The sequence below is a fragment of the Clupea harengus genome, chromosome 9, assembly GCF_900700415.2.
Source record: "Clupea harengus chromosome 9, Ch_v2.0.2, whole genome shotgun sequence".
Taxonomy (NCBI): domain Eukaryota; kingdom Metazoa; phylum Chordata; class Actinopteri; order Clupeiformes; family Clupeidae; genus Clupea; species Clupea harengus.
This window is the reverse complement of record NC_045160.1, coordinates 21,105,438-21,120,063: the sequence shown is the minus strand read 5'-3', so window position 1 is coordinate 21,120,063 and position 14,626 is coordinate 21,105,438. Positions and strand designations below refer to the sequence as shown.

General features: G+C 42.2%; 1 protein-coding gene across 1 annotated transcript; it reads right to left on the bottom strand.

The window, feature by feature from the left end:
- Positions 1 to 3,622: 3,622 nt before the first annotated feature.
- Positions 3,623 to 11,949, bottom strand: LOC105909703 (alpha-N-acetylneuraminide alpha-2,8-sialyltransferase-like). Its single transcript, XM_031572897.2, has 6 exons — positions 10,828 to 11,949; positions 8,275 to 8,528; positions 7,499 to 7,655; positions 5,564 to 5,673; positions 4,342 to 4,422; positions 3,623 to 4,100 (listed from the first exon to the last, which is right to left on the bottom strand). Exons 2-6 carry the CDS (start codon positions 8,433 to 8,435, stop codon positions 3,623 to 3,625), a joined length of 987 nt encoding a protein of 328 aa, XP_031428757.1. The 5' UTR covers positions 8,436 to 8,528; positions 10,828 to 11,949.
- Between the last annotated feature and the right edge of the window lie 2,677 nt (positions 11,950 to 14,626).

The following is a 14,626-nucleotide window of genomic DNA, read 5'->3' as shown; positions in this document are numbered from 1 at the left end:
TGGCTATGTGAAGGCCAGGGGCGGAGCAAGGGTTGTGTCTCAGGGGGGGGCGGAAACTGATTGGGGGCCCCCCTGTTATTAATATTTTGCAGTGCAATAAAATATAACAATAAAAAGTAACCAATGGCAACCTCTATTGTGAACAGCACATATTATATAATACATGTATTCAGTCATCATAGCCCCTAATGTGCGAACAAAATGTAGGCCTAGGCCAGTAGCCTCACATTCAGCATTCATTAGAATCTCTCACACACAGTAGGCCTACACAAATCCATGCATAAAATGGGTTTAATCAAAGAGGATTAAATGACTTGTCTCTTACAGTGACAACGTTTAATAAACAAACATAGCCCTATATAACTATTCTTTCAGCAACAATTTGGGCGAGCTACACGCGAACCAAGCCCCCCATGAAAAAAATAAAAAAAACGAGTGCGCAACACACACGCGTGACACGCACTGCAGTAGGCCACCTACAGGCATGCTACGATTGAACTAAAATTCCATTAGACTATAATAATTTTCTTTTCCGAACTGACAAGTATTGGGATATTCAAAACCAGCAAACTTATAGCCAACACACAGGTCAAAACACATACACATTATTAAACTTTAGTTTTTACAAAGGCATAATATATACAGACATGAAACATAGGGCACAACAAATGCCCTTGCCTATTTAAATCATCATCTGTCTGTTCTTATCTTTAGCAAATCTGGCGATTACTTTGTTAATGTCAATCTCGACGTCCCTCTGGATGCACAGCAGCGCTAAGTTGCACAGCCGCTCCTCTCCCATGCTTGATTGCAAGAAACTCTTTCAATTTCAGACGGCTGAAAGGCCTCTCTTCCTTAGCACTGCTTATCGGAATTGTCAAGTAAATGCGATAAAGAATGGCAAGGTTGGGGAAAGTACGGCCCATGTTGTTTTCAATGAGAAATGCTAGGATGCTGTGTTTAGTTCATGTTTTTCCATGCTCAGCTCACGGTACATAGTACGAAATGTAACAAATTCATCAACCACATCATCGGTCTTAGACAGATCCTCCGAATAGAACTCCGCAAGTGCTCTAACTTTCCGAGCTTCCTCCTCTGCTGCTCTTCTAACTTTTCTCTTCGTTTGCATGCACCAGATCCGCTTCATATTTAATATTATTGTCGTTTAACATGGGCTACGGGAGCGGCGCTAACCGTTACTGTAAATCACGTTAGTTTACTCAAAGTCTGTCTACTGTACGTCTACTGTATGCCTATGTCTACTACGTCTCTACGTCATGTAAACAAATTGAAAATGTATATATATTTAGTACAATTGTCTACCATAGATAAAGAGAAATTATGAAAAAAATAAAAAAAAGTCATAGATCGCGGGGCCCCCTCCGGGCCGGGGTTTTCGGCGCCCCCGCCCCCCCTCCGCTACTGGTGAAGGCCAATGTATATGTAATCGTGCGCGATTAAGATGCCATGTTAGAAGAGGGAAATGGTTAGTGATGCATGCAAGACCCGATGTGTCTGAGAAGCAATCCTAACGATAACCCTTATGGTGTGGCAAAGCCAACTACCAACTAACAATGAAAACATATAAACAGTTACGTTCAGTAAACAAAACAGGTGAAACACATGAACAATGGCATGTAAACAGTCTTATGCTTAGCCAGGTTGTGAATAGCTAGGATAGCTAAATGCCCAGTTAATGTCAGAGTTTACCAGTCCTTTGGGAAAAGGCGTGCGGATCCGACGTAGATGAGGCAAAGAGATGATGCTGTCGTAGATGGATGAAGAGGTCCGTAGATGAAGAAAGTTGTCCTTGCTGTGACGTCTTTGTTTCACTCCAGTTTAGGTCGGAGGATTTGATCACTCGGAATGTTGCAGTTTCGCGATTCTATTGCTGTTCCCTTTGCAATTTAGCTAGCAGGTCTAATGTTAGCTGCTTTCGCTAAACTTACTTCGTCTCACTTAGCAGTTCGTTGACAGAGATCTTAGGCGTGTGTCGGCCGTAAGAAGTGAGAGTGTTCTCTTTGTTGCGAGAGAACAAAGAGAGAAGGCCTTCACCGGTTGACGTGGTAGGAGAGGCGGTGTGCAGGCGATGCCTGAGGTGAGGAGAGGTCAAAAAGTTGCTCCTCGGTCGATGCCGGGAGGGAGAGAGAGAGATGTGAGGTGTATGCCAGGCGGATGCCGGCCGAGAGAGAGAGAACATTTGGGAAGACGTTCCTTTTGTTCAAGCTCCAGTGGGCGTGGTTAAAATTGCATCAGGTTTCACTTTTATGATAGGTAAAGTTTTACGTAGGTTCCGGGTGAAACCATACGCAAGTTATTGATTAAAGTCAAACACAATGGACGAATTCCAGGTGTACCTACATCAGCATGACGCTAAATGCAACGAAACGGTTTATCTCTCCTTCACATGACCATGTGCCATCAGGACAAGGGATGAGAATTGATAAGATTTTAACGATTCCGATTCCATTCCGATTCCTGCTTATCGATTAGATTCCTTATCGATACTTTTAGGGCAAGGAAAAAAACAAACGTTCAAATGGGTTTATTGACATTCATTTTCTTTTATATAATATTCTCTGAATAGATGATGCACAACATATACAGTACGTATGTATACATTTACATGTTTTAAATAACCAAAAACAAACCTAACCCATAGCCTAGGGATCCTTTTCCTTGATGGGGTGCCGCCAGGGGGTACCAACAAAGAAAACAATTATTTGTTTTGACCATAATTCCAACCATAAGTAACAGAATATATGACGGATTTGGTAATGGATTTCATACAATTTTTGTAATAAAACATCTGAACTCAAAAATCTAATCAGATGGGGGAGCCTGGAAAAGAATCTTATCAAATAGGGATCCCTCCCTGGTCTAATTTGTGGCAGTTTAGGGGTCCTTGATATACAAGAATTTGAGAACCGCTGTGCTAAATAATATTTGAACATGCCAATTACAGCGCTGTTTAAAAAAAAAAAAAAGCGTATTCACCTTGGACTAAAAATAAAACTGACATAATCAAATAATGAAAGCTGGTTTACACAATGAAACAAATGGCACTAACACAATAGTTTATCTTTGATATTAACAGATGAAGCGCTAACGTGAGCCGCGCTGCTGTTGCTTGGTTGAGATTCATTAACGTTATCGTCACTCTGTAGCTCTTAAAAACGCGGCATTCCTGCAAAGTTATTGCATGCTGTATGGAAAAATGTTTCTGCATAATAGTATTCCACCCCTTTGACAAAATAGGCGTTTTGAAAGCATTGCAAGTGGCCCTGTGGTCATCTTTTCGCGTGAAATATAACCACACGCCTCTGCCAAGACGCCATGTTGGCTGCAGTCTAAACAAAACAAAGCTGAATGCGCGTGAAGTCATCGTGCATGTGCAAACGGCTCTGACACCGATAGCGGAATCGTAAAGGACTAACGATGGCTAACGATTCAAAGGAATCAGTCCACTGGGAACCGGTTCTTGATTCCCTTCCCTAATCAGGACATCAGTATACAAGCTACTACTAAAACAAGAAACAGTAAAATCCTGCATTATTTTGCTGCAAGTGTACGAACTAAGAATGAGACGAACGCATCATTGCTGTGACTGCTGCAGTAGTAATCAATGCCTCGGTTCATGTTCAGCACCTACACAGTTTCCCAGCTGCAGTCGTATGACTCCACTGTCGCGCAGCTGCGTCAACAGCTTAAACTCCTGCGTCATCGTGTGGTAGCTGTTGGGAGGTACGTTGTCATAGTAATGCTGAGAGAGTGTCTTGTTGTCTGGTCCGTGTGGAAAGGGCCAGAAGCCGTAGACGTCCACCTGGTCGCAGAGGGAGAGGGCGAGTGTCAGCATGAAGAGGCCGCTGGAGAGACGCCCAACACGGACTCCCCGGGCCGCCCAGAAGGCACTGACACGCCGCAGGAACTCCGGGTGGGCGAACAGGACTGTCTGATTGGCTGAAGCATCAGCAACTGTTTGAGCAGCCCAAAAGGATGGCTTTATGCCGGTTCTTGAAGAGAAGGCCGGCATGTAGATGAAGCTTCTGTTATACACACTCAAGCTCTCCAATAGCTTGGCACCCTTCCGATCCTTAAACCTCAAACAAACAAACACACACGGATGAAGTTAGTGTGTGCATAATGTGTGTTTGTATATACAGAGTGTTGCTTAAAGGTGTTGAATGGGCAGGGAGCACGTTCACATTGAAGTACTGATGAAACAAATCATGTTAATATGTAGTGTGCCAGTGCACTCTTGTTTATGCTGTGCAATAGAGAGAAAGAGAGCGTGAGTGTGTGTGTGTGTGTGTGTGTGTGTGTGAGTGCAAGTCTGTCTACCTTTTTTCTATGATGCTTGGGTTCACTATCACAATGTGTGTCCTTTTGCCAGAATCTGTAGTCAAGGGAGGAAGATTGCACCTATCCACAAACACATAGACACACACACACATGCACATAAACACACAGGGGAAAGAACAGGCATTGGGTGTGTAGCCTGGTCTTTGTGAATAGATAGGGTCTGGCCACGCTCCATAGGGGATTGATAGGGTCTGGCCACGCTCCATAGGGGATTGATAGGGTCTGGCCACGCTCCATAGGGGATTGATAGGGTCTGGCCACGCACCATAGGGGATTGATAGGGTCTGGCCACGCTCCATAGGGGATTGATAGGGTCTGGCCACGCTCCATAGGGGATTGTCTCCATTTGTTGCATCTTAATAGACGTAGACTTCAGGTTAATTTTGAAACCATTGGACCAGACTTTCACCAATCGGCAATGACCACTATGAGATTACTATACTTCCTACTTCGCCTCTAACGGTGCAAGTTTTTTAAGCCTTTTCCCAAACCCTGTTGGCAGTAAGGAAAGAATGTGTTTGGCCTTGATGAATAAATGTACACATTCTCCTTGCTCTAGCTTCAATTAATCGATGTTTGCTAGTGTTGCAACTACTACTTATAGCAGTACTTATACTGCTAGCAGTCAGACTAGCTGGCAATTCATGTTGCAAAGAGGGTGTCCAGACTATCAGAGTGGTTAGCGATCCATGTTGCAAAGAGGGTGTCCAGACTATAATCTCAGCAAAAACTGAACTGAGAGCAATAGGCAGGCAGAGTCCTGCACTGGTCTCTAACCTGCACCCTCAGACACCGGAGATGGCAGTGCTAACAATTACACCTAATCCCCTTTGGTTTGTTATGTGTCGCTAGCAAGGTGTCGGGGAAGGTTCTCACTGCAGAGTTCTGTATCCGCTAGCCGCTAATTGACAGAGATACATCTCACTTGTTCTTAGCATGTTTTAACATTTTAGTCTAGCCCTACACAATCCCAGCAGCATTTGGAATTTGCATCTAATTCCATTTATGTCCCAAGCAGCACTTTTCAAACCAAACTGCTTGCCCATGATAGCAAGGCTCCCCTATATTTAGGCTATATATACTGTATATATACACACACACAATCTATCATGTTTGGTCATTCAGACCTCTCTGGTGGTGGAGTTGGTGTGTGTGTGTGTGTGTGCACGAGAGAGAGAGTGTGTGTGTGGGCTTGTAGTACCTGATGATGAGCTGGGCTTGGTCGATCTCTTGGCCACAGCCACTGTTCTTCAGGATGCCCCCATTCCCAACCACTGCACAGGAGCTCAGATGAGGTGGCACGGGAGGCTCCTACACACACACACACACACACACAAAATCACATTCCGTCCAACTGACAACACACACATCAATTAAAGTTGCATTTGTAGGTAAACAAGATCATAACTGTTTGATTCCAGAGACATTCATCTATTCACACTCTTGATGTTGAAGCAACAACAACACTTTCTAAATGTGAACCAGACTATGAAGAGAGGCAAGGAGACAGCTGAGATGGAGGACATTACTAATGGTGGAGCCAGAACATGAGAGAGGAACGCTGATGAGTGGAACAATGGTTCCTGTCTTTTTTCTGAAGTGAAAGGCAGAAGCACCACTGATTATGCAAGGCAGTAACGTGTCTGATGAGGCCGCCATGTGTACAAGCACGTTCACTGGCATCATTACATTTTACTGTCTTTGGCTTAAACCATTTCCTTCAAGCGACTGGAGAATTGACTAAGAGAAACATCTGGAAAGGGTGGTACACTGTTCAGGGAGAAGCAAAGAACACCTTTTCCTTTTGTTAGGGGCAAATCAGTTCTCCTGCCATCCAGCTCAAGTGTTGATAAAGTTTCAACAGAGGAATTTATTTTTACAAAACACAGGGACCCAGCGACACAGGGATCCAGCGGCACAAGGTAAACACAAAGCTTGTCTTCGGGTAAGTAACTCAGGACCGTATCTTCAGGTAAGTAACTCAAAAGTCCATAAACATCCAAAAAACACGAAACAAAGGAGAGACCATACAGACCATGTGCGACAGTAAATAAAGGTAGATTTCCACAGAAGCAAGTTCTCAACAAGAGCAGGGTGGCATAGAGGCAAGGCAACAAAGACGCAGAGTCACAGTCCATCGGGTAGAATAATGACTGAGCACAGAAGCATTGAAACAAGGGGCTTAAGATGGCCACACGAAATGGGCAACAGGTGATTCCCCTGATCACCTGGCATGGGGTTTCTTCAGTCTGCTTGGCATGGGCTTGGGACATGTGCCGTTTCCTGCTTTACTGGGTTTGCCAGGGCCGAATCCCAGGGGCTTGAGGGTTCTGGCGGCATCTCCTGGCTGGTTGAGGCATGACAGTTTCCTTGTTTGTAAGACTCTGTCGCCTCTTGTCTGAGCCATCTGTGCCCTGCAGCCTGCAGATGGCGCAATACTCTGAGCAACCTCTCACAAGAGCATCTCCTCGCAGATGCCAGAAGGAGCCTTTTACTGGCGGACTTTGAATGAGGGGAAATGTCTGTATTGAGGAGGCTCTGCACAGTATACATATTCTGCAGCCTTTGGCAGTCCTCTATCTTGCAGACCACCAGTATTTCCTCTTTGTTGAGTTCAATGGTATGTCGCAGTTATCTTTTAAGCAGATCTGTACTGTTTCCCAGAAGCATCATTCAGCAACTACCATGGTAACCGTGGAGAGAAAGAGTGTTCTAAGCGATAGTCTCTCTATCATTTACCTACGGTAGTTTCGGGGTAACACCCCTCGGCAGTTAAGCTCTGCATGAACTCTGCAGAGTTTTCAAGGCATGAAAATATGCAACAATTCTTGTAGAAGACGTTGACAAACAAGAATATTCTTTCATACCCTTTCCAAAACACAAGTAAGTTTCGAACTTAACCCTTTGTAGAATACAATCACAAATATGTGATTAGAATGTTGGTCATATTTGATGATGTAATAATGAACTCAAGAGACCAGAATAAATGGCAGTTATTGTAATCCAATCTAATGTAATCTGTACAGTGTAATTGTGGAACGACTCATGAAAAATACTCACTCCTCAAAATCTTGGGAATTTTGAAAAGATGCTAATCCTTCAAGAGGGAAATAATGGAGAGTGGGGGCAAGTTTACCTTCACAAACAGCGAAAAGCTGTGTGCGTCGACAGTGTGTGAGGTGGACCTGTCCAAATCGAACCGAAGCACGGAGCCAAGAGGAGCATTGTGCTGTGTCACTGCAAACAGCGTCTCTGCATCACACCACTCAGAGAGTCTGCATTTCAAATTCCTCCTGTCAGGGACAAAACACACACACAAACACGTGATATACAAAATGACATGCACAGTAAACATTAGTTAACACACTAACGTGATATACACTGATGAGCCACAATATAACAGCAAACAATGAGCAGTAACAGTACAAAGGGCCTGCGAAACAAGAGGGGCTATAGAAGGTAGGGAAGTATAATAGGATATAAACATATAACAAGTTATTTATTAATTAGTAAACATTAAATATTAGCCATGTGGGACAGGGGGTTCACAGAACTGTGGAGCTCATGGCAGGCTGCTACATATCTTGCTGCCAGTCTGCGGCAGTCCTCCCTCTCCCCTAGTAGAGCCGGGAGTCTCTTCAGATCACTTAGAGGAGTGAACTCTTGACTTATTTGTATTATTTTGGCAGAATATTTGTCTCTCTCTCTCTCACTCACTCTTTCTCACACACACACACAGTGCAGGTAGAAGTTCAACAAAGCTGAGGTTGGCAGCCACAGAATGAGCGGATTGTAATTCGTAAAAAATCTACTTTCTTAAAGTATGGCATAATTTTGCATTGGGCAGGGTTACATAATCACCTCCATATCTTCATCACTATGATCTTGTTCACACTGGTGACTAGATCCTACCTGAGTGCCTCGCTGTTCGTGGCGTTCCTCCACTGCGGCTGAACTGTTTCACTCTTGAGCCTACTCGAGTCAACTCTCCAGTCCTGAATCCAAAACCAGCACAGTACAAGAACAGCCGGCACCAGCCAGAGGCACTTTTGAGTGCATCTTAGAGGGGCCATCTTGAAATCAGTCACGCACCCACAAACCAAGCTTCTTTGAGTCCTGAGCTGGGTACCAGTACAGCACTGGCGAACTCCAAATCAATATTCCAACTGCAAGCAAAAAGCACAAGGTAACAGATATAGCTTCCAAGCATGGCAGATGACTTTCTATTCTTAACTTTTCACTGCCTAAATTTCAAACTTTTGGAACTCAAAATGACAAAGGTAGAAGGCAAAAGAGCAGAAGGCGGATGGATAGTTGTAGCAGACTTCCACGCAAGCACACACCCACACGTCACCAAAGCTGATCAAAGTGTGATTATCAGAGGTGTCGCTGTAACAGAGACGAAAACAGGAACTAGTTGTCAAAGGGGGACTGCCAATGGAAACTAGCCTTTTGGCTATAATTGGGTGCATTTACATTTTAATGTTCATGAATGTACACTGTCCCTCTTGATCAAATAAACAAATTGATTGATTGATTGAAAGAGGAGGAGTGTTACGAGGACTATGAATTGACCTATGAAAGTGTCACTCAACAGAAAAGTTTGTGGTTGACAGATGTTGCAGTAGGCTTTCATAGTAGCCATTGTAGGCTTTGAAGTCAATGACAACATGCATCACAATGTAGCAAAAAAAAAAATCTATTTTCTAACCTTACATCAATCTCGATGTCGATATAGTAAGTATGACACTAAAAATGTAACTTCATGAATACAGGCAAAAAGAGGACTAATGAATGAAAATAAATGATGTCTCTAGTCCCATGATTAAAGAAACTACAGCTAATTAGGTCTAACAATCGTCATTGACAGATCCGTTTGATAATGGATGAATGGGAACAGGTGCGACCCATTTTGGGTGCCAAAAATCCTCGTTTCTTAATATTTCCAACTGAAATATTTCAGAACATTATATTCTGCTTTTTCTGACTGACTTTCTCTTACTTAGACCCCGTTTACACGGTGGGAAAACGCATATATTTTAATGCAGTTTGGCCTTTCATTTACACGAAAACGGAGGTTTTATCACGGAAAACGATCATTTCTAAAAACTCCGGCCAAAGTGGAGATTTCTGAAAACTAAAATGCATCACGTCATGTGAGCGTCCTATGTGTACAGTTAGTTTGCTTACTGATCATGAATGCCGTTAAGGTAGTGCTCATGTACTGTATACGTTAATGCAAATGCGTTTGGCCTGTATGTATTGGTGGGAAAACTTCGAGAAAAAAAGTCGTCCTCCCGGAGGAATGGCATGAGAACTTCCGAATGTCGCGCTCATCACTACTGTCTTTTTCGGAATACTGCATCCCTCAATAGAAGGTCAGACTACTGTCATGCGGTCACTGGTCAGTGTAGTTAAAAAAGTTGCCCTCACCCTATACTATTTATCTGATGAGGGTAGACTATGTAAAACGGCAATTGCATTCGGTCTGCCTAGATCGGCCGTTTCAATAATAATCAGCTCTGGGCCGTATTTATGTGGGTTCATGTAAACAGAAACTTTTTTGAAAACGATCTTGTGTGTACGACGTTATTTTTTAAAACGGAGGGGCAGAAATAATCGTTTCTGTAAATACCCGGCTATGTGTAAATGTGGTCTTAATTAGAGAGTATATAAATCTGTAAAAAGATGTGAAATGCTACTCACTGATACTTTGACGTAGCGAGGACATGTATTAATCAGATACAATGTACGCTGGAAAAGCCTTGGTGTGATGTTCACCACACATGTTGTTAATGGTAAGCAGCTTCTAATAACTTTATTTAATGAAAAACACATTATTTTCTTCCTTATTGACCCATCTCATCTGTCTAAAACTAACGAGCTAACTAAGATAACGCATATTTCACCAACAAATTACTTCCGGGAAGCGGTTTGTAGATTCTTCCACCCATCGTTGACCGACAGAGAGCATTCACACGACGTCAACAAACAGGTTTTGACAGTTAGTAATCATGCTAGTAAGCTAGCTAGCCAGATTGGTAAACATAACGTTAGTTGCACAAAACTGAACTGAGAAGTATCGTCATAAAAACATCAACTTCGCTAAATGGTACGACCTAAATAAACAGTGAAGGGGCTTATGTAGCATGTACATCTTTCTTTACCTTTCACCACAAACGTTGCCATGTAAAGTGACATCAAACCTCTCAAAAATCATGAACGCACCATAAGTATTGATCAAATCTTGTTAGCGTGCGAAAACATGACAGCCAGAACCCCGCACCTTAAAACACTGCCTCGCCTCTGTCGAATACAATTGTTTACTGATATCTCATAGAGTTTGTTATCACAGTTATGGTTACAAATATTTTACAAAGTTTTTAGACTAATCACCCAGCTACCAATACAGCCCAACACATAGCTCCTCAAAAAGCATACAGTGAGAAAAATATGAACAATTACAGCAACACATGCTCCCAATCTGGCCGAAGTGAGTTCACCACTCAGACTCCTGTTAAGACAAGAAACAGAGTTCAAATGGGACACAGCACACGAGAGAGCATTTCAGCAGATGAAATAGGCTATCACAGCTGGATAGGCCAGTGCTAGCCTATCTCGATTCCTGAAAAGGAAGTGGCGCTCCAGGTTGACATGTCGAAAAAAGGCTTGGGCGCAACTATCATGCAAGAAGGCAGACCAGTTGCATACACATCCAAGCTGCTTAACAGCACGGAGCAGAACTACGCTAAAATAGAAAAGGAGCTATATGCAGTCCTATACGGGTGTAAGAGATTCGGGTGTATGTTAGTTTTAATTGATTATTCAAGTCATTTGTTTCTATAAATGTGTTCACATGGGTAAAAAATGCAAGGGGACATTGTTGTGCTCTCCACGCATGAACAAAAAAAAAACCTTCTAGCCCACACCGTGTTAAACTGTCACCACGACATAGTATTGTACGGTTATGTGCCTTTTTACATATATGTTGACATTTTTCGTTGAAGGGAGATGTAATGTTTAGCACTGCCATTAGCCAGGCAGCAGATTGTTCCATGCACGGCATGAGGAATAAAAAAAGCACTCAATAGAACTCCCAGACACTGCGTATACCAAGTGGTAATTTATAGACAAGAGCAAGTCAGAACATGATCTAAATATCACAATATGCTACCTCATATTCAAGAGTTTATGCCGTAAATAGAATATGGAAACGACATGAGTTGCTTCCTAACTACTTCATAAAAAATAGACCAATAATTCGGAAAAATCAAATCAAACAAATGTGGAAATGTTCTGAATATTGATGTATATATAAACGCGCTCAGTGTTCACCTATGCTTAATATTTAAATGTATAAATATATATATACTGTATATACTGGTGTAAATAAACTCAAACCTGAGTGTGGATTATCCTTTCCTGTGCGAGTCTTTCCGAGAACAGGGTGTTCCAAATTGTGAGATCTTATTTAATATAATGGCATGGCACACGAGGAGTTAGATTAATGATTAATGAATGAACAGTTTATTGATATGAAAATATCTTTACAGGGTCAACCTTTGCACTGTTGTTGTAGCGAAACAATCTCTTCTAAGCTTAGAGTTGATACTTCAATGAGAGTCAGACGACCGAATGCGATGAACTGAAGTTTATTCAATCGTACAGACTGTCATCCAATTGGAGTGGTGGTCCATGGAGCATCTCTGTCAAAAATCAGTGCACTAACTTCTTATACGACATTTTCCGTCACTATGCTTTTCCAATCAAAAACTAAAAACATATAAAAGTTGAGCCAATCAGAATATTCTGCTCAAACCTAAACATTTATCCAAGTTTAACCAATCAGAATGCTCTTCTCATTAATTGCCGAAGCACCTTTCAAAATAATGACGACTTATGATGAGCAGATGTGCCCTTATTGATGTTTTCAACACTCCCGGTTATGTGTCAAATCTCTTTTTACAATTTTTTTAGGAACTTCTGCCTGCCCTTGACTAATTCAGCATTCCCTATGCATAAACCCTCTAATTCATATTTGGCTATCCCTGAAAGCCTGAATCTGTGAAAACTGCACTGTCATTGTTTTAGAAAACAGGCATCTCTGTTTGACTTGACATTCATCTCTGCACGTAGGCCTCTCTGCCTGACCTTACATGACACTTGTTTTTGCAAAACTGCTCCATGTTCACCACACCACTGTATTACAACCATGGTATTTTTCTACACTGTATAGATACACCTGGAATTCGTCCATTGTGTTTGACTTTAATCAGTAACTCTCTGGTCATCACATTTTGTCTGTGAAACTGCAAAGTAATTTAATATACGTAAGTCATATGATGTTATCTGCAATAGTATAAGTACAAAACAAAATATATTGGTCAAAATAATTACTTTCTTATCTCAAAATCTCTCACTGTCACAGTGATACTGTATCTCTCTAAAAATCTGCATTAAATATACCTGCATTGTACTTTTTTAACTTGTGTTCGCATTTTTGCTCCCATGAAGATAGCCATCCGAATACATGCAGTGCATCGTGGCTGCACCATCTAGTGGTCAACCATGGTAACGCATAGTTTAGACAGCTTGTGAATCTAGTAAATCTGGCATGGAGAGCTTTCAGGGTTATGATGTAGGCCTATAGTAAAGAACCTCAATCCATGTAAGATGTAACTGAAATATTCTTTCCAAGAGTCTCAAAGGTTGTATGACTATTTACAGACAGAGTAAATACTAGAGTTTCAGGATGGGAAATTATTTCACAAATTACATCACCGAGAGATTGCCTCCGATGTTTCATGATGGTGAATCCACGTTCTCTTATTGATGGGCTTAACACATGTGCCAATCAAACGTATCGTGTATTTAATTTAGACACGACTGACCGACAGCTGCAGACCGACTGCTGCAGAAATGTCTAACGCTACACAACCTTCACACCCAGTGGCGTAACGTAGTAACGACGGGCCCAGGTGCAAGATATTATGACGGGTCAAAAGATTACCAGGACTACAAAAATGTAGCAAAATAGGCTTTACTTATCCACAACGAGGTGCACCACGGACGTGCGGTCAGGGGAGGCAGAGCCTCACCTGTCATCATGAAAAGTAAAAAAAAAGGAAAATAATACAAAAGAAAATAAATATTAATATTTCTCTACTGATCTGTGCTATAAATGTAATTTGTGCATGATTCCAATCATTTTGAGAATTTGTATAATCAAAATCATTGCATTTGCGCATGTCCTGGTCAAACAGACAGGAGACAGCGAGTAGTGATGTGTCGTTCGTGAACGATTCGTTCATTTTGAACGAATCCTTACAAGGACTCGAGAGTAACGAGTCCTCTCAAAAAAAGATTCGTTCATTTTCTCGTGGCCACGCATCGGGACTTGCATAGGCTCAGCCAAGGAAACAGAAATGATTCGTTGAATGCAGGTCACGTGGGAAATGATCCAAAGATCCGTATCCGAAGACCGAGTCGGAAAATGAACGAATCATTTCTGTTTCCTCTAGCTACCAGTACTGAGCCTATGCAGGTCACGTGAAAAATGATCCAAAGATCCGTATCCGGCAGATGAACGAAACATTGATCCGAAGACTCGGTTGGCAGAAGAACGAAACATTGACCCGAAGATCTGTATCCGGCAGATGAACGAACCGTTCACCTCCCGATCGTTCATTGACCCGAAGACACGGTCGGGAGGTGAACAACTCGTTCATCTGCCGGATCGTTCATTGACTCGAAGACACAGTCGGGAGGTGAACGACTCGTTCATCTGCCGGATACAGATCAGATCTCGTTCATCGTTCATTTTCCACGTGACCTGCATAGGTTCAGCACTGGTAGCTAGAGAAAACAGAAATTATTTGTTCATTTTGACTGGGTCTTAGGATAATTTTTCACGTGACCTGCATAGGCTCAGAAGAGGAAACAGAAAGGATTTGTTTACCTCGTTCACTTTCGCGTGGCTAGGTTTAGTAAGACGTGAATGATATCCCTTCACAAGTAATAATTACAGGTTTCGTTATTTTAACTTTTTTGTACTTTACTTAGGGTTCAGCGTAATAGTTTGCCGTGATAATTGAATGCTGGTGTGATAATAAATGACCACTTCAAATCATCCAGACTGTCATGATACAATATTTTAATGCAGGAATTTCTCTTACCACCCCCCACCCCCCCCCCGAAATGAACGAATGACTCGAAAAAAGATTCGTTCATTTTACTGAACGAGATTCAAAGAACCGAGTCGGTA

Excerpts from the sequence above, each read along its gene's own strand:
- LOC105909703 (XM_031572897.2), bottom strand. The coding sequence starts at position 8,435 with ATGGCCCCTCTAAGATGCACTCAAAAGTGCCTCTGGCTGGTGCCGGCT. Across the intron at positions 5,674-7,498 it reads GCTTTTCGCTGTTTGTGAAG|GAGCCTCCCGTGCCACCTCA; the intron begins GTAAACTTGCCC and ends GTGTGTGTGTAG. Across the intron at positions 4,101-4,341 it reads CCAAGCATCATAGAAAAAAG|GTTTAAGGATCGGAAGGGTG; the intron begins GTAGACAGACTT and ends TGTTTGTTTGAG.